Source organism: Alosa alosa, chromosome 9, assembly GCF_017589495.1.
Source record: "Alosa alosa isolate M-15738 ecotype Scorff River chromosome 9, AALO_Geno_1.1, whole genome shotgun sequence".
Taxonomy (NCBI): domain Eukaryota; kingdom Metazoa; phylum Chordata; class Actinopteri; order Clupeiformes; family Clupeidae; genus Alosa; species Alosa alosa.
Genome location: NC_063197.1, coordinates 27238874 through 27263959, shown reverse-complemented (window position 1 = coordinate 27263959; position 25086 = coordinate 27238874). Strand labels below are relative to the sequence as shown.

General features: G+C 45.8%; 1 protein-coding gene across 1 annotated transcript in view; it reads right to left on the bottom strand.

Moving 5' to 3' along the window:
• Positions 1-1614: 1614 nt before the first annotated feature.
• LOC125300770 overlaps positions 1615-25086 on the bottom strand; it is a 58315-nt gene continuing 34843 nt past the window's right edge. Inside the window, exons 40-58 of the mRNA XM_048252901.1 lie at positions 24667-24927; positions 21667-21927; positions 21308-21568; positions 20557-20817; positions 18261-18521; positions 17688-17948; positions 12899-13159; positions 12322-12582; positions 11382-11642; positions 10870-11130; positions 8208-8468; positions 7762-8022; positions 7175-7435; positions 6758-7018; positions 6153-6413; positions 5547-5834; positions 5063-5296; positions 4312-4380; positions 1615-2238 (exon numbers count right to left, since the gene is read on the bottom strand). Of these exons, the coding sequence (XP_048108858.1) occupies positions 1958-2238; positions 4312-4380; positions 5063-5296; positions 5547-5834; positions 6153-6413; positions 6758-7018; positions 7175-7435; positions 7762-8022; positions 8208-8468; positions 10870-11130; positions 11382-11642; positions 12322-12582; positions 12899-13159; positions 17688-17948; positions 18261-18521; positions 20557-20817; positions 21308-21568; positions 21667-21927; positions 24667-24927 (4787 nt within the window). The 3' untranslated portion in view covers positions 1615-1957. The remainder of the gene's footprint in view (positions 2239-4311; positions 4381-5062; positions 5297-5546; positions 5835-6152; positions 6414-6757; positions 7019-7174; positions 7436-7761; positions 8023-8207; positions 8469-10869; positions 11131-11381; positions 11643-12321; positions 12583-12898; positions 13160-17687; positions 17949-18260; positions 18522-20556; positions 20818-21307; positions 21569-21666; positions 21928-24666; positions 24928-25086) is intronic.

The window sequence follows — 25086 nt, the reverse complement described above, 5'->3', positions numbered from 1 at the left end:
CTGCACATGCTCAATCTGCAAAGAATTAGGAGAACAATGAACCAATTGTCTCTCATGCACTTTCCTAATCATGGCGAAACAACGCGCACACTTTTGGGAAGACAAGGAGACAAACTTATGTCTTGCACCTTCACCTGTTCAGTCAAAGATGTACGTCATGATGTTGGGAGCCTATTTGTAGGCTGCGTCGCTGACTTATTCGGAATAATGTTGATTGCTATGTAAACAAGAATATGCTCAAAACGTGACATTCTACTTGCTTGTAAACAGGTTAAACGGAATATTGACATAAACGGAATTTGGGCAATAAGCTGATTCGACACCATTTATTCCCGGCATGAAAATGTGATGTATGATGTAGTCTGTAAGAGTACTGCAACTTCGGAGAAGATTTACTTTCCAGCAAGACAATGAGCCGAAGCATACAGCGAAAACCACACAGAGATGGTTTAAAGGCAACAAGGTAAATGTTCTAGAGTGGCTAAGTCAAAGCAGAGACCTCAATCCTATAGCAAATCTGTGGCTGGACTTGAAAAGGGCTGTTCACATCTGATCCCTGTTCAACTTGGCAGAGCTTGAGCAGTTTTGCAAAGAAAAATGGAGTACAATTGCAGGATCCAAATGCGCATGCCGAATTGAACCGATCCACGCAGACTCCATTCTTTAATCACGGCCAAACGTGCCTCTACTAAATGCTGACTTCAGTCACTTATTTCACATATATATATATATATATATATATATATATATATTTAATTCCTTAACATCACTTTGCAGAAATCTGCTTTCACTTTCACAATACTTTTTATTGGCACTGTATGATGTACAAACAAGGAACTGGAACTGTTGAGGAAATGCAAGCTTGAGCTGTGATGGATTGTACAGTAGCAAGTTTTTTCCCAGACAGGATCCTATGAAAGAACTCTGTGTCATGGCCCTCTCATTACAATTCTCAGTAAAAATAACAAAGTAGTACAATGACAGTCAGATATGAGCCTGCAGCATGTTTTGCATGGCAATATCTGGCAATATTCCAGTGGTGCACATTGGGGCAGTCGTGGCCTACTGGTTAGGGCTTCAGGTTTGTGACCAGAGGGTTGCCGGTTTGAACCCCCCGACCAGTAGGAATTAGTGGCTGAAGTGCCCTTGAGCAAGGCACCTAATCCCTCACTGCTTCCTTATACTTATACAAACCCTGTTGCCAGTTTGAAGACAGCTCACTGTAGTCCACATTAGTGTGCGCTTCCCCTCACTGTGTGTTTGACATGACAGCACTAATTCATGGATTGGGTTAAATGCATAGACCAAATTTCCCTCACAGGATCAAAAAAATATATGTACTTATAAAAAAAAACTTATAAATTATATTCACCAAAAGAACTAGCGATCAAACATAATTGACTTTGAATAATTGAAAAAATTGATATTTCAAACATATAAGTAACTCATTTTGAAAAGAGTTCAACTGACAATCAACTGACGGGTTTGGGCAAATCACACCTAGAGTGTATCAAATACTCGATAAAAACTTTTTCTTCACATTCATGTAGTAAAATATATATTGCATCAATACGCTATTTGATTCATTATCATTTTTTTTTTTTTTTTTTTTTTTTTTTTTTTTATTATCTCTACTATTTTTCTGATGGATAGCCCTATTGGATCTGGTAGCAAAAGTGGAGAAATTCCATGCATCTGAAGGAAAACCGGATGGTTTAATATATTTTTTTTCCTGGATATGTGCAGCCTTCTGAAAATGCAATCTTCCCCCTTTCTCTCTCTTTCCTTTATACAGTGATCTAGAAAATGCAGAATAATTTCTATGTTGATTTGACCTATCTATCTTATCATAAAATCCGCTTTTATGAAGGAAAAAGGAAAATAAGAAACTGATCCTGTTCTTCGTCTTGCTGTAAATGGCACACACTCGCCTTCACAGTCCTCCATCAGCTGCCACTCACATGGGCACACCAGTGGTGATGCACAGCGGCTGGGAGTAGGCACTCTGGGCGATGGAGTTTTTGGCTGAAAGGACAACGCAGTAGCGGGTGGCGGGCTTGAGGTCTGTCACCGTGGCAACCTCGTCATAGATGGTAAGCACCTTACGGGGGGGTCGTGAGGACGTGTCCTCCTTCACAATAAGAGTGTAGTATGACGCCCCTCTCACAGGAGACCACTCCAGGTCTAGTGTCACACCTGTGACTGAAGTAACCTGCAGCTTAGGTGTGGTCAACACATCTATATGAAGGGCACAGATACAGAAATACATGATTAAAGACTATCACTGATAGCACATAGTATGTACTGTATGCACTATAGACCCTTTTATTTTAACAATAAAAACAAAAACAATGCTTGAACGTTCTATTTGGTTCCCAATCTACTTCCTCTGCATTATAACATATGATAACATATGGAATGTTAAAACGGAAGCCTTGTGGGGCCAACTATGATGCTGATAATGGAACTCTTTTGAAAGGGTCTATTAACGTTTTTCATGTGACGTATTCTAGGTTCTATAGCTTTGTTTACATCCAGCTGGTAGGCAAGGGACAAGTTGAACCCATTGAACATCGTTGTCTGCAGCTGCCTCTCAGTAGGCTACATCTCTGTATTTCAGCAATGTCAACATTTCAGGCATCAATAAAGGTGATGATGAAACGTTATCCCATTGTTCAATATTTGATAGCCTGTCACAGGAACGTTGTTTCGCTAAAATCGCCCTGATTTGGTGCATTGATCTGTATCGATAACGTTATGGGAGAACCTGCATGTAGCCTAATGGTAGCCTAACTTTTTCTCTGTTCAAAACTCGGGTTTACACGAAGACAATAGCCTTTCTTAGAAGCTGTGAAATTTGACCAGAAAGGAACATGTCTTCCTTCTGAAAGCTGACACAAAATCAAACAATATTTGATCATTTAACTTCAACTGAACAGCGACAGGTCTTGGTAGGCAGTAGACTCAGCAGACGTTATTGGTAGGCAGTAGACTCAGCAGACGTTAAAACGGTAGCCTACTGTTATAGCCAGAGTCAGTCAGCATCATGTAACATTAATGGCGAATCCTGTAACATATTATATCATATAACAGCGATGGCTTATTCAAGACGATCTGCATGGATATATAACCACCCAGAAAAAACTCAGAATGTGAGTGATAAAGTTCATTAATTGTATGAAACTTTTTATTAGTTATCCATTGCAGCATCGCCTATATTAGGCTGTTATGCTAGCTCAACCTTTAAATATGTTGTTATTTTGGTCATGTGGACTTGATTAAACGGGTAAAGATAATTCATAAACTGCTTATTTCTTACATGACTGAAGCAGTAGCCTAGGTTCAACAGTGGTGTTTGAGGTTGCTGTGTTAAGTTGTGTGTGATCACTAAACAATTAGGATCAAATCAGTTTATTTTGACATACGGGAGTTAGCATGACCTATAACGTTAGCCTATAGCACATAAGCCTATTCTGTTTTCATTTATTAGCATTTGTTGTGATTATATAATCAAATGACACTCATGATAACTTGAAATAGAAGGACAGAAGATAGGTGATTGATGTCCACAAGCACGAATTTCACGAGACAAATTAGAACAAACTGTTCCGGTAAAAATAATCTTGCCATGTTTAAAATGCTGCACTTTTTCCCTTCATAGCCTATCTCTGGCAATTCATTTTTGGATGACTGTAGATAGTAGTATTTTAGCCTACGTCTTCGTAGACAGTAGGCTACACCATAAGGCTATCTTGAGAATAAGACTTCACAGCTGCTAACAATCATCCTCCACAACCACGAGGATAGGTAGGCTAAACGGTCGTTCGTCGCCTTTTTGCTTCTTATTGTAAAACCAACTGTTAGGGCCTACACAAGTGGTCGGCATCCCGGTCAATATTTGATATTAAAATTTCAATTTTGAAGCTATTTGTAACTATGTGTAGCCTATGCAGCCCGACTGTTGTAGACTTGCCTACCACTCTCTGCAGTGCCTTGCCTGCATTCTTGCCTACCACTCTAGTTGTAAACAAACGGTCACATGACATTATGACATAGGTGCAAAACCTTAATACAACAATGTTAACTATGTGTATATTTTTTTTTTTTCATCTAATTGGATGAAACAGAAATCTAAGTTTATCGTAAATAGTAATAGAAAACATTTTACTACAATTTTTAAGGACTTGAATATCCAGTAAAATAAATATCCAGGAGTACTATGGAGAACTATCCAGGAGTACTCTGCAGACATAGTGAAGGCTTGCTTCACTCCTGCTGCTCTTTTACATATGAAAACTGAACATGACTCACCAATCTCCAGCAGGCCGGCCATCATCTGCGATTCTCTCAGATCTCTTCTACGCCGACCCTGGGCAGATTCTGTAGAACACGCAAGTTCCTTGGTTAACTGCTACTGATTAATGTCAATGTTTCATTGAGGGATGTTGATGTCTTGTAAACTTTAGTCAGAACAGAATTTTCAGAAACAGAAATTTTCTGTTTCAACCCATTCATTCACTCATTTAGCTACGTCATACTACTGAAGCCAACATGAAGCCATTACAATTAAATGATTGGCCTGATCTACCGACTCACTTCAATAGAACTTGTTGGACGCCTACCTAGGTTTAAGCAGAGGTCAATCTTAACAGCTTTGACTTTAATTGACAATTCACTGCACTACACTAAACTGAGCAGAACTGCTTGGCTCTTTAACATTGATTTGAGTGCCCTCACTAAGCGGTACTGACTGAGCAAAGCCTTAGGCGGGGATCACATTAGCCAGCGGCAAGCAGTAGGTTTCCTTTTCTTCTCTATGGTTCAGCAGTGGAACGGTGGCAACGCTGGCGTAACGCTAGCGCTGAACAAGCTGAGCGTTGAACTTGGTTCAACTTTCAAAGCGCAACGCGAGCGTATTCAATTGACAAACCGTTTGCGTTGCTTAGGAACGAGATAAAACTTATTATGGTCTGAGCGTTGTGTTACGTTTGCCGCTGGCTGATGTGATCCCCGCCTTACTGATGGGTGTCCGTAGCAAGACTGCGAGCGGTCACTGGCTCACCAGTGAGTCCGGTGGGGAGACTTCCTCCCACTGCATTCCTGGCGGTGAGCTCCAGGGTGGTGAGCACCACTCCGGTCACGTCACAGGTGAGGGCGGTCGTGGCGCACACCTCCACACGCTCGCCATCGCTCACCCCGGTGACTGTGTAGTCTTCGGCAAACACGGCCGCGTCCCAGCTCAGCGTGGCAGACGAGTCATCACCACGGGCTTGGAAACCCTCGGGAGCACATGGAGCTGAGAGAGAGGGAGGAGGATGGAGTGGGGGTGGGGGTTAGACAACCAGAGAAATTGTGAAATTAAGTCCAGGTCTAGGACCTGGTCCAAATAAACCATCCAAAGGATGACTTCTTGAGCACACTGCATGCATCATCAACCTTGAATTTCCCCTTGAGGATCAATAAAGTATCTATCTATCTATCTATCTATCATCACCATTATAACGGTTTATAAGGGTCACTCAAGTTTATGATGCCTGTTCTGATACCTGTAGTTCCAGTGATGGCTTCTGAAGGATCACTCGTTCCGGCAGCATTCCGGGTGAGAACTTGGATGTTGTAGCTCGTTCCGCAGGGAAGGGGGAACTCAAAGAAGGTGTGATCCGTCCAGTAGGAGGAGACCTCTATGGCTGCCAGTGGGTCGTCCTGGATAAGGCCGCTGAGCAGCACCAGATACTCCACTTCGGGACATTCCACTGCACTCCAGGACACCAGGACCAGCTCCATCACGCCCAGACGACGCACCCTCACCTGGATGTTGGCAGGGGGGCAGGGCACTGCAGCAAGGAGAGGGATAAAAGGGACAAGCGTGCCAGAGGTGTGTGAGTTGAGGCTCAATAGGCAGATGAAAGGTTTTATGTTGGGGCTTTTTAGTCTTAAATAGACAAGACAGGGAAGACAAGGAAGATAGGAAGTGAATGGGAGATGGGGGATGGGTTCAGGAAATGATGCGCTCCCTAGTGGTATAAGACACCAATGCTACTACTGGGCTACAGCTACCCCCACCAGATGAAAATATTATACACCTTCTGCTAAAGTGGATCTCTGTCTGGTCCCATGGCAGAAACCGCTCTCGTGATTTTTGCTTTGCTTACCTGCTCCCTGTTTTTCTGGAGGGCTGAAGGAGCTGTTGCACACGCCATCTGACGCCTGGACACTGAAGTTGTAGAAGGAGCCACAGTCTAAGCCCTGGATGGAGCAGGAGGTGCCCATGGTGTGGCAGTACAGCATGTCCCCATCGTCCGTCTCTGCACAGCCCACGTAGGCCACCGCTCCCTCACTGGCGTTCCAGGACAGAACAGCGGAGCTGGTCTCACACTGCACGTCCACGGTTACATTCTCTGGCTCACAAGGCACTGAGGACACACACACACACATTTGAAAGTTCACTATGATATAGAAAATAAAACTGAGAAACTCATTTCGTGCATAGCACAACAGTTCAAAATAACGCTCGTTTTTAGGCCCCAACGTCGACTTCAAGGCAGCGCAGCGACCATCGACTTCATGGCACCTAACCCTAACGTTAACCCTAACCCTTGCCTAACCCTAGTGCCTTCCATGCAGCGCTGCCTGGAAGACGACGTTGGGGGCTTAAAACACCAAGTGCCTCAAATAACATACACCCAAGTACACACACACACACACACACACACACACACAGACACAGACACAAACCTAAACTTTGGTTTTGTTGTACCTGACTGGAAGGTGAGTGGTGCGCTGGGAGGGCTGGTGCAGTTGGCGCCACTAGCGGTGACAGTGGCGATGTAGGACTGTCCGCAGTGCAAGTCAGACAGGGTGCAGTTGCTCACACTGGAAGTGCAAGTGCGCACGTCGCCGTCTCCACCTACGGCCGTTAGCGAATAGGAGTGTGCCACGCGGGAGGGGGTCCAGGACACCACCACCCCATCCTGCTCACACGCCTCCTGGGCGGACAGGCCAGTTGGTGAACATGGGGCTGCAAACACAAAGGTCAAAGGTCATATGAAGGGCTAGATACTGGACAAAACAAAATCCTTTCACTAGAGCTTCAAACCATTTGTGTCTGTATATGGATTGTGTGTGTGTGTGTGTGTGTGTGTGTGTGTGTGGGTGGTGGTGGTGGGGGGCAAACCTGTGTGGATCTTCCTGGGTGGACTCCTTAGGCTGGAGCATTTGTCTGATGAGGTGGAGATGATGACGGTGTATTCCACGCCACAGCGGGCTCCGTGCAGCTGGCAGGAAGTGGACGTGCTGTTGCACATCAGCAGGCTCTTGTCGTGGCCCTCAGCCGTGGCCAGGTAGAACGCCATGCCCTCGGTCATCTCCCAGCGTACATCGATCACGCTGCTGTGACATTCCGTCTTCGTGGAGATTTCTCTCAGGGCGCATGGGGCTGCACACAAAGAGGAGGGAGGTGTTGACTTGACTAAATGAACGTGTGTGTGTGTGTGTGTGTGTGTGTGTGTGCACTGGTACACCTAGAGTATTTGTTTCTGTCCTCTCTCTGCCTTAGCTACCTTAGATACTGTGTTTCATAATACACATTGTTTGAGACTTGATTTATCTATACCAAAGTCAACAGTGTAGTTATTACCTGTGTGTGAGTGTGTGTGCATTCATGTGTAGGCTACGTCTGTTTGCATGTACTGTATATGTGTGTTTGTGTGTGTGCTTTTGAGGGCATGCGCTGCTACAGTAAGTGTGTCATTGTAGACCTACCTGTCTCTATCTGGAAGGTTGTGCTGGCTGCGCTGCTGCAGTATTCGTTGGTGGCGGTGACGCTAAACGTGTACAGAGCCCCGCAGTCCAGATCGGGAACACCACAGGTGTCATCATCACTGGTGCAGGAGGAGTTGGCTCCGCCCTCTCGCACAGCCAATGCTGTGTAAGACTCCGCCCCCAAGGCACTGTCCCAGCCCACCCAGACTGAGTTGCTGACACAGTCGAGACTGCCATGGAAAGACTGAGGTATACATGGAGCTACACACACACACAGACACACACACACACACAGACACACACACACAAATATTATAAACATAATGCACATTGGTTTTCTCTACCTGATACGTCCTAATAGCCACTAGGGTCAGAATATTGACCAGACACAGATAAAATTGACAGTGTAGCACACACACTGTACACCTGTGCTCACACAGACATACCTGTGGACACCTGGACCGTCTCACTGTCTTCGCTCGTGCAGCCGTCTCTCATGGCTGTCACAGTAACAGCGTAGTTGTGTCCACAGGGCAGGCCGCTGATGGAGCAGCTGGTGTCCATGGAGTCACAGGACAGGGACGGCCCACTGTTGGGTGTCGCAGTAACGTGGAAGGACTCCGCATCGGGATTGGCTTCCCAGGTGACCAATATGGAACCCTCCTCACACTGCAAATGGACAGATACGTTCTGTGGAGGACAAGGGGCTGGGCAAGAGAATAGAGAGAGAGATCAGAGTTCCGTTTGTATCAGGGGCGGACTGGCTATCTGGACATTCTAGAAAAGTCCAACGGCCTGGCTCAATATACTTCATTAGCCAAGTAGCCTAGCCACTGTCTAGCTCTCCAAATAAACATGTTTCACTTATGCCTATCAGTAGCCTATGTCTACGCTATCAATTATCATTGTCATTCAAAAATCTAGCAACATTCGGCAAATGTCTCACTACCTCGTGCCACACAAGCCTTCTTCATGCCAACCTTTCATCTTTGCTTCCTTCGATGTAGCCTACTTTTGATTTTTAGATTAAGACAATGAGATCCATGCATACGCAGGTAAGCAGGCCCGTAGCTAGCTATGGGGTCACCGAGGTCTAAACCTCTGTCATTTTTTTATTAACCTGAATTAAAAAAATAAATAAAAATCAGTACCAACGTCTCTGTTGCAAGTGCATTCTTAATTTAGTTTTGTGTTGGCTGTGTGTGTGTGACTGCGTACGGTTTGAAAAAAACACACACATTTGACATGCCTTTGCTGTGATAGTCTACGCATAATGTGAAACATTAGAAAGGTAAATGCACCCCCGATGCACCGACCTGGTGATTTTGAGGGTCCAGGCCTGGGTGCGCTCATGTGCGCCATAGACGTCAAGCACACATCATCCGTTTGAATGCAGTGCACCAACAGAAATTGGTTATAAAGTCCCTGCCTCTCACAGACTACACACAGAGACTTTCTAATGAGGAGACACAGCACTCAAAAACTCCTTTATAGAAATGCATGGGGTTAGTTTGTAACGCCAATATGGCAGTTGTCTACGCATATCACACCCCTTCCATGGCAAAACGTCGACATGTGAATACATTGAGACAATCATGTGGTGTGTTGTGAAGACATCCTGCCAATCATATGTTGTGATCTCGCCGCTGGAGCATGATTGGTGTCGTGAAGCCTTGCGCACGCGCATTTCTGCCAAAATGGATGCCCGATGAGTGCCCAAAAAGCGTTGCAATATGGCCGCCGAGTGGAAGGACTTGCCTAAAAGGACTTTGCTACACATTTGCATGTTTGGTGGTAATGGCGCTACAGTTTTTTTGTCCTTGCGCAAAAACAGACAGGTTGTTGGCTCATTAAATGACGAAGAAGTTGCATTGAGTTGCATTGTCTACTTGTCTAGACGTTTGCTACCACAACTACCACTTATTTGCAAGGAATAGTTCTAACCCTAGGTCCATACACCTCTTGATACTGTTCATCAACTTGACCAAGTCGTAGGTCTTGTATGTATGTAATGTACAATTGGTAGATCCTCATTTACCATAATGGTATATGACATCCCTGTTGGTTTGGGTTACATATGAATGAAGGCACGAGGCAAAATAATAATCATTAATAAATAATGATAATTTTTGTTAAACCTGACTGACTATTTTGAATGTGATACTTTCACTGGCATAATATTATTGTGAGACTGTATCATGATAGACAGTGTGTGCGTGTGAATACTAGTGGGTCTATTTGGAAGAAATAGTCCGTCCCAGTAAATCCCAGTCCGTCCCTGGTTTGCATGTAAATGGTATAGTAATGCAAATGCATGATTGTGTGTGTGTGTGTGTGTGTGTCTATATTTTTGTGTGTTTTATGCCTGTATGTGTGTATATTTATTAGGGGTGTCACGATTCTCCAAATCCTCGATTCGATGTAATTTTCGATTTTAAAGTCACGATTCGATTTGATTTTCGATCTTTTTAAAATATTACTATTAATGCATTCCTTATATGCTATTTACTCTTTTTGGTCTTTTCTTTTTCGGGGGGCTTTTATTTTGAAACCGCTTTGAAACCGTTCCAACCGCGAGGTTGTAATGTAAACAGAACTAACTTTAGGCTAAAACAGAGACGTGAACATAGTAAAATGAAACAACACAGAATGTTAATTTGATTGTTTCAGCACACTCCGAAGAGACCCAAGGTTAGTGTTCATGGAATATGTACTTATAAATGTGCATTTTAAGCCTTAAAGTAACTTTGGACTGAATGAACGAATACTTCCACACCGGTGATTTCAAAGTAGCAAGAGGGGCTTTGATTTCGGTAGGTTGATGTGTAGGCCTATATTTTAACTGGCTGCAGCCTAAAATTAGAGGAGTGTTGACGCTGCAGTTCAGCACGTGCATGTGTGTTTGTGCGTCTTGGCATACATGCTGGACGTGACATTGGGGGTGTGGCTGCATCGTCGATTCTACTTTTAAGTTCGAAGTTCGAGATTGAGATGTAATTTCGTTCGATTTCGAAATAAAATCGAAATCGTGACACCCTTAATATTTATGTGTATATTGTGTGTGTGTGTGTGTGTGTGTGTGTGTGTGTGTGTGTATTTATCACTCACCTGTCTTCACTTGTGTATCAACTCTCTCCTGGCTGTTGCACTCTCTGTCCTGGGCAAACACTGACACTATGTACGTCTGACCACAGTGCAGGTCCTGGAGGTCGCAGTGGGTCAGGCTGGCGTTGCAGCTGACCTGGTGCCCATCTGTGGCAATGCCCTCTGCCTGGTAGCCCATTGCACCGCTGGCACGCTCCCACGTCACTGCAGCAGTGTTTGACTCACACAGCAACGACGCCTGCAAGTTAGTGGGCTCGCAAGGAACTAAGGGGAGGAGAGAGAGAAAGGAACTATGAGATGAGAACTATGGGAACTTTTGACAAGCAAACAAGATCACTGAAAGCCATGACGTTTAGCTCTTTCATGTTTAGGTCTTTCATAAGCATGCATTTGAAGTTTGATGATTTACATGTGTATATCACACAGTGCTACTCTACTCTAGGCCATAAGAAGGGTGTGTGTCCAATGATGATGTGGCTCAGAGTGAGAGGCATTGTGGTTACTGTAGTTCTTACCTGACTGCAGCGTGAGGTATGTGTCAGGGCTGCTGCACTGGCTGTCCTGTGCACTCACAGTCAGGTTGTAGCGCTGACCGCAGTGCAAGAGGCTGGGTAAGCGGCAGCTGGTGTCGTTGCTATGACACTGGGTGCGATGGCCGTCGGGGCCTGCCGCTTGCACCCTGTACGAGGACAGGTCCTCGCCCTGTTGCCATGACACTATGCCTCCCCCACTGAAGCACTCCACATGGGCACTGACGTTCTGAGGCTGGCATGGCACTGAGGGAGAACAGCACAGAGGGAGACCATGAGTACTGCGGACTGGGTGGGGGCTTCACTCTGATAGCGGTGATGTACCCAAGTGATGTAGGATAGTTGATCATGTTTAAAGGTGCTCTAAGCGATGTCACTGCGTTTTTTAGGCTAAAACATTTTATGTCACTTACTGCAAACATCACCTAACCAACCGCTAGCTGTCGGTGTCCTGAATACACTGTAAAAAAAAAAACGCGATCTCTGTGGACAGCACAGGCTCCAAAAACGGCAACAAAAACAACCTGGGCAAACCTAGCCCATAATAACATAACAAACTGCGCATTTAGGAGAGTTTCAATTGTAGAGCCTGGCCCAGGCACCGGTTTTGCATTCTTCAGTTCCTGTATAATGGAAGTCAATGGGAGGTTCCCACTAAGATATGAATATTAATGTGTGTGTTTGCAGGTGTGTGTGTGTGTGTGTGTGTGTGTCTGTCTGTCTGTTTCTGTCTGAACATCTCAGTTTTTGAATATGTACATGTGTGTTGTGTGTGTGTGAATATGCCCATGTGTGTTGTGTGTGTGTGTGTGAATATGCCCATGTGTGTTGTGTGTGTGTTTGTGTGTGTGTGTGTGTTTGTGTGTGTGTGTGTGTGTGTGTGTGTGTGTGTGTGTGTGAATATGTACATGAACATATTTCTCACCTGTATCCATTTGTATGCTGGAGCTGTATGGACTGGAGCAGGTGCTGTCAGTTGCCAACACACTGATGCTGTAGGTGAGTCCACACAGCAGATCGCTGAACACACACGTCGTGGTGCTGCTGTTGCACACAGAGGCGTAGCCGGCGGCGCCCTCGGCCATGGCCGTGTAAGAGGTGGCTCCGTTACTGGGCTCCCATGACACTGACACTGCCCCGGACTCACAGTCCACATTCCCCTCCAGACGCTCCGGAACACAGGGCACTAGGAGGACAAGGCAGAAACATCACACACACATACGTACACACACACACACACGCACACACACAGGCACACACACAGGCACATGCACATGCATGCACGCATGCATGCACACACACGCACACACACACACACACATGCACAAGCATATTATACATGCACACATAAACACAAATGCACAAATACACACACAGAACATGAGAACATATACAAAATATGCATATTCATATATACATATACATAAACATGACTGTATTATAAATGCATATACATAAACATGACTGTATTATAAATATATGCAATACACACACAAACAGACCTGATTGGAGTAATGAGATGTCGCTCTCTGACACATTGCACTCGTTGCCAACGGCGACCACGCTGATGTTGTACGTATAGCCACACATGAGGTCGGGCACAACACACTCCAGATCCGTCGTGTTACATCCTGTCACATGACCCTCCCAACCAATGGCCTTTACCATGTATGACTCCGCCCCACCACTGGCCCCCCACTCAACTAAGGCCATGTTACTATCGCAATCCAGTGATGAGACGACAGCCATAGGTGGGCAGGGGACTGAGAGAGAGAAAGGAAGAAAGATAGACAGAGGGAGAGAGACAGTGGAAATGAGTAAAAAAGGCCAGAACTGTGTGGTCAGAGTGGATGGATGGAAATTAGATTTCACTACATGTATGTAAGTGTAACAGGTTAGACCTTATACTTACTGTATGTATGAATCACATTATTGCACAATAGATCAAGGTTATCTAGTTACAGTTTAAATCTATTCAATTTATTACACACTGGTATTGAGGGTCTCTAGTAGCCCCTCCTCTCCCCCTTGGTCTTGACCCCTCTGTCTCCCCCCTTCCTCTTTCATGTCTAATATCTTTATGGGGAGAGGTAGATTGACTGATTGCAGCCTCATAAGCAATCTTATAAATATTTCTATTAAATATTGTCATCCATAAGATTGCTTCACTTTATATTGTTTGTATTCAGTTTATGTATATCATTTGTGAGTTAGTTTTTGTGAATTTACTTTTTAAATGCATTGTTCACATGTATACCTCCGTCTAGCCACAAGCCAAAAATAGCCCTGCAGCGATGTACAGTAGTTTAGCTAGGTAGCTGGTGTAGTGCCGATGAGTAGTTCAGGTAGAAACAGACACTCTCGTGCGCACACACCTCCCCTCAGTACGGAGCCAGCCTATCATGGTGGAGGACCACACACCACGCTCCAGGTCTTTTACGGATGCGATATGTCACCTCCCCAACTCTCTCTGTCGGTCCTGCAGTTGGTGTGCATACTCAAGCCCTGCAGGGACATCTGGAGCATCAGGGGGTAGGCCCATGAGGAGTGAGGGTGGGGTCCGCAGCTCTCTACCAAGCATCAATAGCGCTGGAGTACAACTTGTGGACTCTTGGACTGCAGTGCGGCTTGCCATGAGGACCAGAGGAATCTGCAGGTCCCAATCTCTCTGATCCTGCTGCACACACAAGGCTAGCTGTTCAGCAAGGGTGCGGTTGTACCTCTCGACAAGGCCGTCACTTTGAGGGTGGAGAGCAGTGGTTCGAGTCTTCCGAATGCCCATCCGCTGACAAAAATCTGCAAAGGTGCGGGACTCAAAGTTCCGCCCTTGATCCGTATGGAGTTCTGCAGGCACTCCGAACCGAGCAAACATGCCTCCAAGGAGCACCTCAGCTGTATTACACGCGTCTTGATTGGACACAGCGTACGCCTCTGGCCACTTGGTGAAATAATTCACAGCCACAATGATGTAACGGTTTCCCGGGGGTGTCAATGGTAAGGGCCCCATCACATCCACAGCTATACGGTCCATCGGATAGCCTACCCTCCTCTGCTGAAGTGGAGCATGGGATAGCCTACCCTCCTCTGCTGAAGTGGAGCATGGGATAGCCTACCCTCCTCTGCTGAAGTGGAGCATGGGAACGGTCCTCGGGTCCCTTACGGGCAGTGCATGCGTCACACCGGCGGCAGTAGGACTCTACATCCCTCCTGCACGTGCTCCAATAGAACTGTTGCCGCACACGCTTCAGTGTCTTTTTCACCCCAAAGTGACCCACTCCAGGTTGCCCATGCATAGCTGTGAGGACCAATCCGCAGCTAAACTTCGGGACAACAGTCTGCCATTTAGGTAAACCTGTTGCAGGCTCCACCCAGCGTCTCTTCAGCACCCAGTCATGTAGGGCCAACCCATCCCGCATGGACCACAGGCCCCTCACTGTGAGTCCATGAGCAGCTACATCTTCCCAGGATGGGCGCTGTCCAGCCTCCACCCAGCTGATCACAACCTGGAGCTCTGGATCTTTACGTTGTTCGGTGGCCCAGGACATGTTGGAGGCCGGTAGTATGGCTCGGCACTAAATGGCTAGCAGTTCGTCCTCGAACATGTCAGGCAACGTGCCCTCAGCACTGCCAGGTAGACGACTGCACTGTGGACATGTAGCTGAACAGCTCCTCCTGGACAGCCCATCAGCATTCTGGTGGTTTTCTCCCTTCCGGTGCTGAATCTCAAACTGAAACTCCTGTAGCTGTTCTATCCAACGGGCGACCTGACCCTCTGGCTCACGGAAAGAGAGGAGCCAACGCAGGGAGGCATGGTCAGTCCGGACCACGAAAGGAAGGCCACACAGGTAATGCTTGAAATGACGAACAGCTTCGACAGCAGCTAACAGTTCTCTCCGGGTCACACAGTAGTTGCGTTCAGCTCTGTTGAAGGACCGACTGTAATACTCAATGACCCTCTCCCCATCTGCTGTCACCTGGGATAGGACGGCCCCGAAGCCTACATTGCTGGCGTCCGTGTCCAGGATGAAAGGGAGCTTCGGGTCTGGCGCCACAAGGATTGGTGCACTACAAAGAGCCAGCTTCAGATTGTCAAAGACACCTTTCTTTGGGAATTCCCTGCAGCACACGCTCCATCAGTCGCTCGAATGTTGCGGGAGCATTACAAAGCCCAAATGGCATGGTGTTAAACTGCCACAACCCTGTCCCCGTAGTGAACGCTGTCTTTGGTCTGGCATCAGCAGCGAGGGGCACCTGCCAGTAACCAGACCGGAGGTCCAACGACGAGAACCACTTCGACCCACCCACCTGATCTAGGGACTCGTCAATCCGGGGTAGTGGATATGAGTCCTTAACAGTCACCTCGTTGAGCTGCCGAAAGTTGATAAAAAACCGCCAGCTGCCATCTTTTTTTGGGACCAATACAACCGGAGAAGCCCAGGGGCTGTCAGAGGGCTCGATGACTCCAGCAGCCTTCATTTCCTCCAGACACTGCTCTGCAGCCAGCTGTCGAGAATGGGGCAAGCGATGTGCACATTGAGGGATAGGGGTTGCATCACCAGTGTCAATGCTGTGTTGAATCAACACACAAATCAGCACACAAAAAATCAGCACACAAAAAATGAATTTCTTGGATATTTTAATATACAGAGATGGTACCACACTTGGCTCTAACTTGTATAGGAAGAGTACAGACAGAAACTCGATTCTACACGGACAGTCTTTCCACCCGACTGCTCTTAAGAGGGCCCTTCCGATATCTCAATTTAGTCGTATTCGCCGCATCTGTAGCACTGATGAGGACTATTTGACACAAGCTGCGGAGTTGGAGAAGCGGTTTGCACAGAGACAATACAAATTAGACTGGATCGAAGACGCACGTAGTCGTTTTGATTCTGTTTCTCAAGCAGAATGTCTTCAACGCACCAGAATACAAAAAACAAGATCTCAAGTAAACTGTATTGTGCAATATTCCCCCATTGGAAAAGAGATTCAATCCATCATCAATAGGTACTGGCATATAATTGAATCTGATCCAGGATTAAAGTTTTCACTTCTGCCCCGCGGGTAGTTTTCAAAAGACCACCCAACTTGCGTAATTCTCTGGTGAGGGCCCATCTTCCACCAGTAACTCCAACCAACTTCTTACAAGCAGCGCCCCCCGGGAATTATAGATGTGGCCGATGTACACAATGTAATTTCACACAGAAAATGAACTGTTTCAGCCATCCTCATACAGGGAAGTCTTTTGCTATTAAAGACATTATCACTTGTACTACACGGGATGTCATCTACATGCTCAAATGTCCGTGTGGTCTTGCCTATATTGGCAAGACCACTCAGCCATTGAAAATCAGAATATCTGAACACAGATCCAACATAAGAAATCATGACTCCAAAAGCCCTGTAGCAGTTCATTTCACCCTCAACTCCCACAATCTGTCCACACTTCGCTACTGGGGGATCGAAGTAGTCAAATCACCCACCAGGGGGGGTGAAATCAATACGCAACTACTAAAGACGGAGGTATCAGATCATTGCTCTCTCAAGCTAGGCCATGTTACTGTGATTTCCTAAGCTAGGTCACATTACTGTGGTGTATAAGCTGTGACCTGTTTGCTTGTTTCTTGCTCTTCTGGGCTTGTATTTCATCATTACTCTGTTAAGATAGGCCATGTTACTGTGACTTCTTAAGCTAGGTCATGTTACTGTGATATAAGCTGTGGCTCTTTTGCTTAATTTTGCTTAACTGTGCCTGTATTTGATCACCACTTTAAGATTGCCTGTGGCACTATGTATAGTACACAGTATTATCATGTGACTTTGTCTGCACTTGCACTTTAATGGATACTTTGCACTTTAATGGACACTTTGCACTTTAAGATAATAACCTGTAACAGGTGTTCTGTCAGGTGACTTCGATTGGTGTATGTATATATGTGCCTTGTCTTTTTGCTGTTTTCATGTCTGAAGAAGGGTATTCAGCCCGAAACGTCACATGTGGTGATTAAAATCTTTTAAAACGGAGTTCTCAGTGTGCGGACTAACGTCATTTTTTGATTTCTGAAGTATTCTGGTCCAGCACCTGTTTGAATCTGGATGTGGTCGTTCTTCTTTTTTGTACTTATTGGATCATAAACGGCCACAGCAATGAAGAAGAGTGATTGATAATGACTGACTGACTCTATTATTGTGTTACATGCTCCAAATGTAAAGCACTTTGAGCTGCATTCTGTGTACGAAAGGTGCTATACAAATAATGCTTATTATTATTATTATTATTATTATTATTACCTGATGGTGTGTCCACGCTGAGACTGGCTCTACCGCTGCACTGGCCATCAGATGCCACCACGGTGAATGAGTAGACCTGACCGCAAGCCAGCCCAGCCAGCTCACAGTTGGTGTAGTTGGTGCTGCAGCTACTGTTGTGCCCATTGGCAGACTGTGCCAGGGCTGAGTAGGCCTGTGCCCCCTCAGCGTAGGCCCATTCCAGCAGCGCTGAGTGTGTGAAGCAGTCAAGAATCGTCGCTGTGATCTCAGGGGCACAGGGCACTGGAAGACACACACAAATACACACACACACACACACACACACACACACACACAAACAAACAAACATCAGTATAAAAGAGATATAATTAAAACTATAACTTATTCAGTTGCAATATCGTATTTTTTGTCAGACAAGGTCAGAACAAACCAGAACCTTCCTATCCATCCTGTTTTTCATTTGCCACTTAATTAGTTTTGGTGCCCACTGCATTAAACTAAGGCCCTTCTTAACTGCATAATACAAAGTAAATGTTGAACTTATGAGTCTCAGGGAGACAGGAATCCCGGTTCCCCGTAAGCATTGCTCCTTACCTGTCTGAAACTCAGCGGCCTGACTGGGCAGGCTGGTGCAGTTGTCCCCGACGGACACCACCTGTACTAGGTAGGGGACGCCGCAGGTGAGGTTCTCCAGGGCACAATGGGGCTCGGAGCTCTCACAGATGGAGGCCTCTCCGCGGATGCTTTGGGCAAAGGCACGGTACAGCACAGCGCCCTGGGTGGAGCTCCAGGAGACCATTGCATCGCCATTCCCACAGTCCATCTCCACAGACACGTTTAGAGGCACACAGGGAACTGAGACAGGAGGAAGCAGTTTATTAACAATCAGTGGGACCATGCATGCATGCATTTACACAATATTTCTCTGTAAATACTTCTTTACAAAACAGGCTTCTACATCATGTTAAACATGTGGGATTGTTACATTATTCTTATCCAGAGTTAGCCTGGCGGGCCATCCTATATCATTGAAATGTATAGTCTGGCATCGAACCATTCACCTCGCTTAATCCAAGGGGGGCAGAGAATTGTCTTTCAAACTGCCTAGGCATGCAACAGGCCAGCCTTCGACCATATCCATATCTGGTCGGCAAACGGCAAATACATCCTTCTTGAAAGGAATGACTTAAGTGCATTGTGTTGCTCAACTTTCAAAGAAAAGCACAAGTCCAACTTCTCCAAAGTTGGCGCCAACGCCGATTCAAACAACCGCTCTTCGTTAAGCCATAGCCACCTTCCTTGTTGTTCACCGTCGCAGGACTGTCGTTATCCTGTTAAGCCTGCCTTAAGACTCTCTAACAAAATAGAACGCTGTGATTGAATAACTTCCACGGTGTTAGCCAATAGAAATCCCTATGGTTTGATACTAGACGTACAGGCTGAGCAAATTAATTTGCCGCCGCTAGGGTGCGTCTAGATTTCTAGGCTAATCCAGAGTGACTTCAAGTGAACTAACTACACAGACAGTCCCCCTGGAGCAACTGTGAGTTTTTGAACATTCTAACATAAGATTCTGTTTCGCAACAATAGAGTATCGAAGCCATGACGTAACTGCGAAACAGAATCTTATGTTCACAGCCAAACAAACAAATAAACAAACAAATCAATCTACCATTAGAAATCACCATAGTGGTGGCTTTCTTAATAAGCTTCTAGCTAGCTGACGTCAACATTACCTTCACAAAACATAAACTGATCATGGAACAATCTATATCTACAATCCAATTCTGATGGTTTAGTAGAAGAAGGCTACAGGATAATTTTGTTACACTGCTTTATTGAAGTGCATTTACAAGCGGTTGTGTCTTATCTAGTATTATCCATCTAGCTATCTGGTATTAGCCATCTAGCTAGCTGACTGACTTTACCTTCATATTTAATTGTTCATGGAACAATTTATATCCCCGATCCAGTTTGGATCGCTTAGTTTTCGTGTGATGTTCCACAATATCTGCCACCTGTGATAGATCTGGCAGATGCCGCAAATTCCTTGTAAACTTGTAGATAGCTCTGATAACGTTAATTTCTTCATAAGACATCGTTAACCGGAAGTGAGTATACGGCTTATCGATATTCAAAATGGCGGCGTGAAATAGGCGAATCTATTTCAATAATTTTACGTTTCTAAGACGTTAGTATATTTTTTTTACACTGTAGGAATCACATACTACAACATATATTCATACCAACACGATCAAATTCGTGACTACAGAGTTTTATTTTAGCATGGGTTTCCTCCGTAAAAGCGACTTACATGTAACTTCACAGCATGCGGTTAAAATCCTTAAATTCACGGACGTGTTTTGGCTTTATTTTTTTGGCAAAAAACGACGCTCTTAACAGCCACCAGTCTTTGAGAAGACGTGAAATATCCGTTGGAGTTTTGTTTCTTTTTATTACACCTGCCAGGGAATCCGTGTTATGTGGCTAAGCTGCTGCCTAGCAGGTTAAACACGTTTAAATGGATATATTTATTTTTATTTTCTATAAATGATGCCACATGTCTACCTCCAATGCTATTTATGCCACTTCGAAAGTTTGTTTAGATCCAGTAATTTTGCCGTCATGGAAACGCTACGTCAGACTTTGGCACTTTATTCAAGGTTCTAAAACTCTAAGTTGAATTCAATGAACCCAGATATTCTTTAGAACGTTCATTTTCCAACATTCCGGTAAGGGAGCCTTGCTCAGGGCCACAATGGTGGGATGAAGCTCACAGCCTTCAGGTGTTCTATTTGGACTACTACATTACCACACCACAACTCATACTTCATGTACACACACACACACATGTGTGCGTGCGTGTGTGTATGTGTGTGTGTATGCCCACCAGCATTGAGGTGGCGGACTGCGCTGGGCATGGAGTTGCACTGGCGGTTGGCGGCGGTGACGGTGACAGTGTAGGACTCTCCGCAGAGCAGCTTGGACAGGCCACAGCTGGTGCTGGACGACAGGCAGCTCCCGGCGATGCCGTCAGGCCCCTCCATCACGGCCGTGTAGTACTCTGCACCCACACCCTCTGCCCACGAAACCACGGCGATGTTGGACACACAGTCCATGAAGCTGGTGACCATGGTCGGAGGGCAGGGTTCTGAGGGACATATGTACAACCGTGCACACACACACACACACACACGCACACACGCACACACACACATACACACAACTCACACAAACACACACACACACACACACACACATACACACAACTCACACACACACACACACACACACACACACACACACAAAACAAACACAAACACACATTTAGATATTTCATAATTTGGGGAGATGCATGAGTGCCACCTTAGCAAGCCAACTTAGATGAGAGAGATGAGAATATGTCTTTGAGGTAAGGTTATCTGCGTGTTTCTACATGAACCAGCCGTGCCTACTGGTCGGGGTTCAAACCGGCAACCCTCCAGTTACAGGTCCGAAGTGCTAACCAGTAGGCCACAACTGCCCACCTGTGTGTGTGTGTGTGTGTGTGTGTGTGTGTGTGTGTGTGTGTGTGTGTGTGTGTGTGTGTGTGTGTGTGTGTGTGTGTGTGTGTGTGTGTTGATGAGTGCGTGTGTGTGTACCCGTTTGCAGCTGTGCTGGCATGCTGGGTCGGCTGGTGCAGTTGGGGCCGACTGCGCTGACTGTGAGGTAATACTCCTGCCCGCAGTGGAACTCTGAGATGGAAGCCCTGGTGTTGTTGGTGGACAGTGCCACCGTGTGGCCATCAGCTGCCTCTGCGTTCACCACATAGGTCTCTGCTGTTTCACTGGGATCCCAGGTGAGGGAGCCCACCCTCAAACTGCAGTCCAGCTGTGCCATCAGGCCCTGGGGGATACATGGAGCTGCACAACGGAGGTCAGGGTCAGCCAATGCCACAGGCCACTATAATATTGCAGTACATCTGTAATGATGGGTATAGTTTTATTGTTTTTTTTCTCACCCATATGGATGGTGGTGCTGTCGCTTGGCTGGCTAGTGCATGTCTCGTCATTGGCAACGACCTGGACCACATAACTTTCTCCACAGTGCAAGTCGTCCCAGCTGCAGGTGCTGCCGTTGCTGTGGCACGTGTGTGTGTGGCCATCCAGGCCCACGGCGATGGCGGTGTAAAAGTCCGACCCGTCGCTCTCTGTCCAACTGACCGAGCCCAGGCTATCCTCACACTCGACATATGTCTCGATGTGTCGTGGCACACATGGCGCTGAGGGACAGAGCACACCATTACACACACGCACACACACACGCACACACACTCACACACACTCACACACACACACCAGTGTTGTATAAAGTACTAGATGAAGCAACATTTCAGCTCTTACTATCCTGTAGTTTTTATTAGTACCATGGTTCAACAAATGTGTAAAGGTTATATAATAATTCACTTCAACTAAGAAGTTACACATTGGTGTCATGCACAGAATGCGGAACGTGTCCTACTTTAAGAAAAGATAGGCTAACGTGACAAATGTCAATATTTTTTTCCTCGACCGGCCCAAAAGTGAAGCGGCCCACCGGGAATTCTGATTCAGTCTAACTCTTCTTGGACTAAAGACAAGTCCTGCGATGCTAAATAGCCTTTCACAGGCCGCTGAGGCAGGTAGCGGAGTGTTCAGCTACACAGAAAGCTGCCAATGTACAGAAACATTCCTTGCAAATACGGCCACGGGTGTATGTTGTTATCTTCACCACTACCCTGTTCACCGAGTTCACCACTATCGTCGGGGTGGTCGCCGTTACAGTTTGCATACCAGGAGAAAGTGGGTGTGGACAATGCCATCACTTATCTTCTACACAGGACACATTCTCACCTAGACAAGGGGAAAAGTGCTGTGAGAATCATGTTCTTTGATTTCTCAAGTGCTTTTAACACCATCCAACCCCTCAGACTGGGAGACAAGCTCTTGCAGATGGGTGTGGACGCTCACCTGGTAACCTGGAGTACAGACTACCTGACCGAGCGACCACAGTTCGTCAGACTGAAGAACTGTCTCTCTGACACTGTGATCAGCAGCACCGGCGCCACAGGGGAACTGTGCTCTCTCCAGTCCTGTTCACCCTGTACACATCTGACTTCTGCTACAACACCGAGTCATGCCACATGCAGAAGTTTTCTGACGATACTGCAATTGTGTATCAGGGACGAGCAAGAGGAGAAGTACAGGAGCCTGGAGGAGCACTTTGTGCAATGGTGCAAACTCAATCACCTTCAACTCAACACTTCAAAGACCAAGGAGATGGTGGTGGATTTTCACAGGTCTAAGCCCGCTCTGCTACCAGTCTCCATTGATGGGGTCAATGTGGAGGTGGTAAGCACCTACAAGTATCTGGGTCTCCACCTGGACAATAAACTGGACTGGTCAGCCAACACTGACGCACAAGAAAGGGCTGTACTTCCTGAGGAGGCTGCGGCCCTTCAATGTGTGCAGCAAGCTCCTCAGGATGTTCTACCAGTCTGTTGTGGCCAGCGTCCTCTTCTATGCAGTGGTATGCTGGGGAGGAAGCACAAAGAAGAAGGATGCTGGGCGACTTGACAGGCTGGTAAGGAAGGCTGGCTCTGTAGTGGGAGCTGAACTGGAGTGCATCACAATATCTGACAAAAGGACCCTGATCAACATCTTGGACAAACTGATCAACATCTTGGACAATGAATGCCATCCACTCTACAGCACTATTAAAAAAGCAAAAAAGCTTGATCAGCTGGAGACTTCGCTCACTGCCATGCATAACTGAAAGGCTGAGGAAGTCATTTTAATGCTGTTTAAGGAACTGTTTAATGCTTCACTAAAGGGAAGAGGAGAGATAGACTTCTCTGCTTAGTCTGTCTGCCTCTCCACCCTCTCCATGTTTGAGTACTGACTGCCCACTACTGCTTTACTACTGTTTTACTAATGTCCACAGCCTAATGTTTTTACTACTGTTTTCCTGCTACACTGTTTATCATGCTATATTAGCACACATGATCAATGGCTTCTGCTACAATACTGAATGGCTGTAACCCTATTACCTCAACCTGTTCTTGCACTGACATAGTTTTTTTTATAGTTTTTTATATTCCCTTGTCTACATTATACTTTACTCTCCTATTTGTCCATATTATTTATGCTGGTCTCTAGACCTTACTCTTGCACTGTTGCACTGTATCATGCACACATAACTAAAGGACTACTGTTGGACTACTTTTGCACCTTCACCATGACACTCACTCTCTTGAGCACCTCACCATGCACACAGAACTACAGGCCCTGTCACTACTGTACAAGCGTCTCATGCTTGATCACCCTCAAGCACACTGGATTTTTTACATTTAATTTATATAGTATTTTTAGTATTTAGTTTTGTTAGTTTGTCTTATCTCCTACTGTCTCTATTGTACAGTGGAGTTTGGTTATATGTTTATACTTATACTTATATTTACCATTTCTGCTGTAAGTGCATGTTGTGTGTGATGTCTGTATGCTACTGAGACCCCCTGAATTTCCCCTTGGGGATCAATAAAGTATCTATCTATCTATCTATCTAACTAGGTCCTCCAGTAGGTGCTCGTGCTTCCATGGCGGTTTCAGTTGTGCGTCCTCCTCCTTTAGCAACAAACAAGCGCAACAAACAATCTAGGAGTAGTGATTCGCCAAACCTCCCTTATTGCAGTCGCACACATCTCTTCTAATTTTATGTTTTAGTAACGAGTAACGAAGATGCTTAGTGGAAATATAACGGAGTAAAAGTATACATTTTATCTAGGAAATGTAGTGGAGTGAAAGTGAAAGTTGACAAATTTAAATAGCGAAGTAAAGTACAGATACGTGAAATTTCTACTTAAGTACAGTAATGAAGTATTTGTACTCTGATACATTACAACACTGACACACACACACACACACACACACACATAGCAGTGCCTTGTGTAGAGTAATGAAAGAAAATGATGTCCAGCACGTACGATTTTTGACAGGAGAAGAGTAACTCGGTGGGCTGTCACATCTCTCGTCATGAGCCACCACGGTGAAGATGAAGGTCTGTCCGCAGGTGAGATCCGCATATAGTTCAGTGTCATTGGTCAAGAAAGTGTTGACATATCCCAGGTCCCCATTTGCAGTGACACTATAGGTTAATGCCCCTCTGGCAGCCATCCATGTCAGAGCCACTGTGTCATTGTCACATGACATTATCTCTGCGGTTACATAGTCAGGCTGGCAGGGCTCTGGACAGAAGAGAGGGAGGATGTGTTTAGGCGAATGAATGGCAAGCATTTCTGTATTGGTGAAAGCGATTTTGACACACAAGACAATTAATACACGGTAAATCGTTTTACATATGTGATTCATTTATTCAAAATTGAGAAGGAAGAAGAAAAGCAATG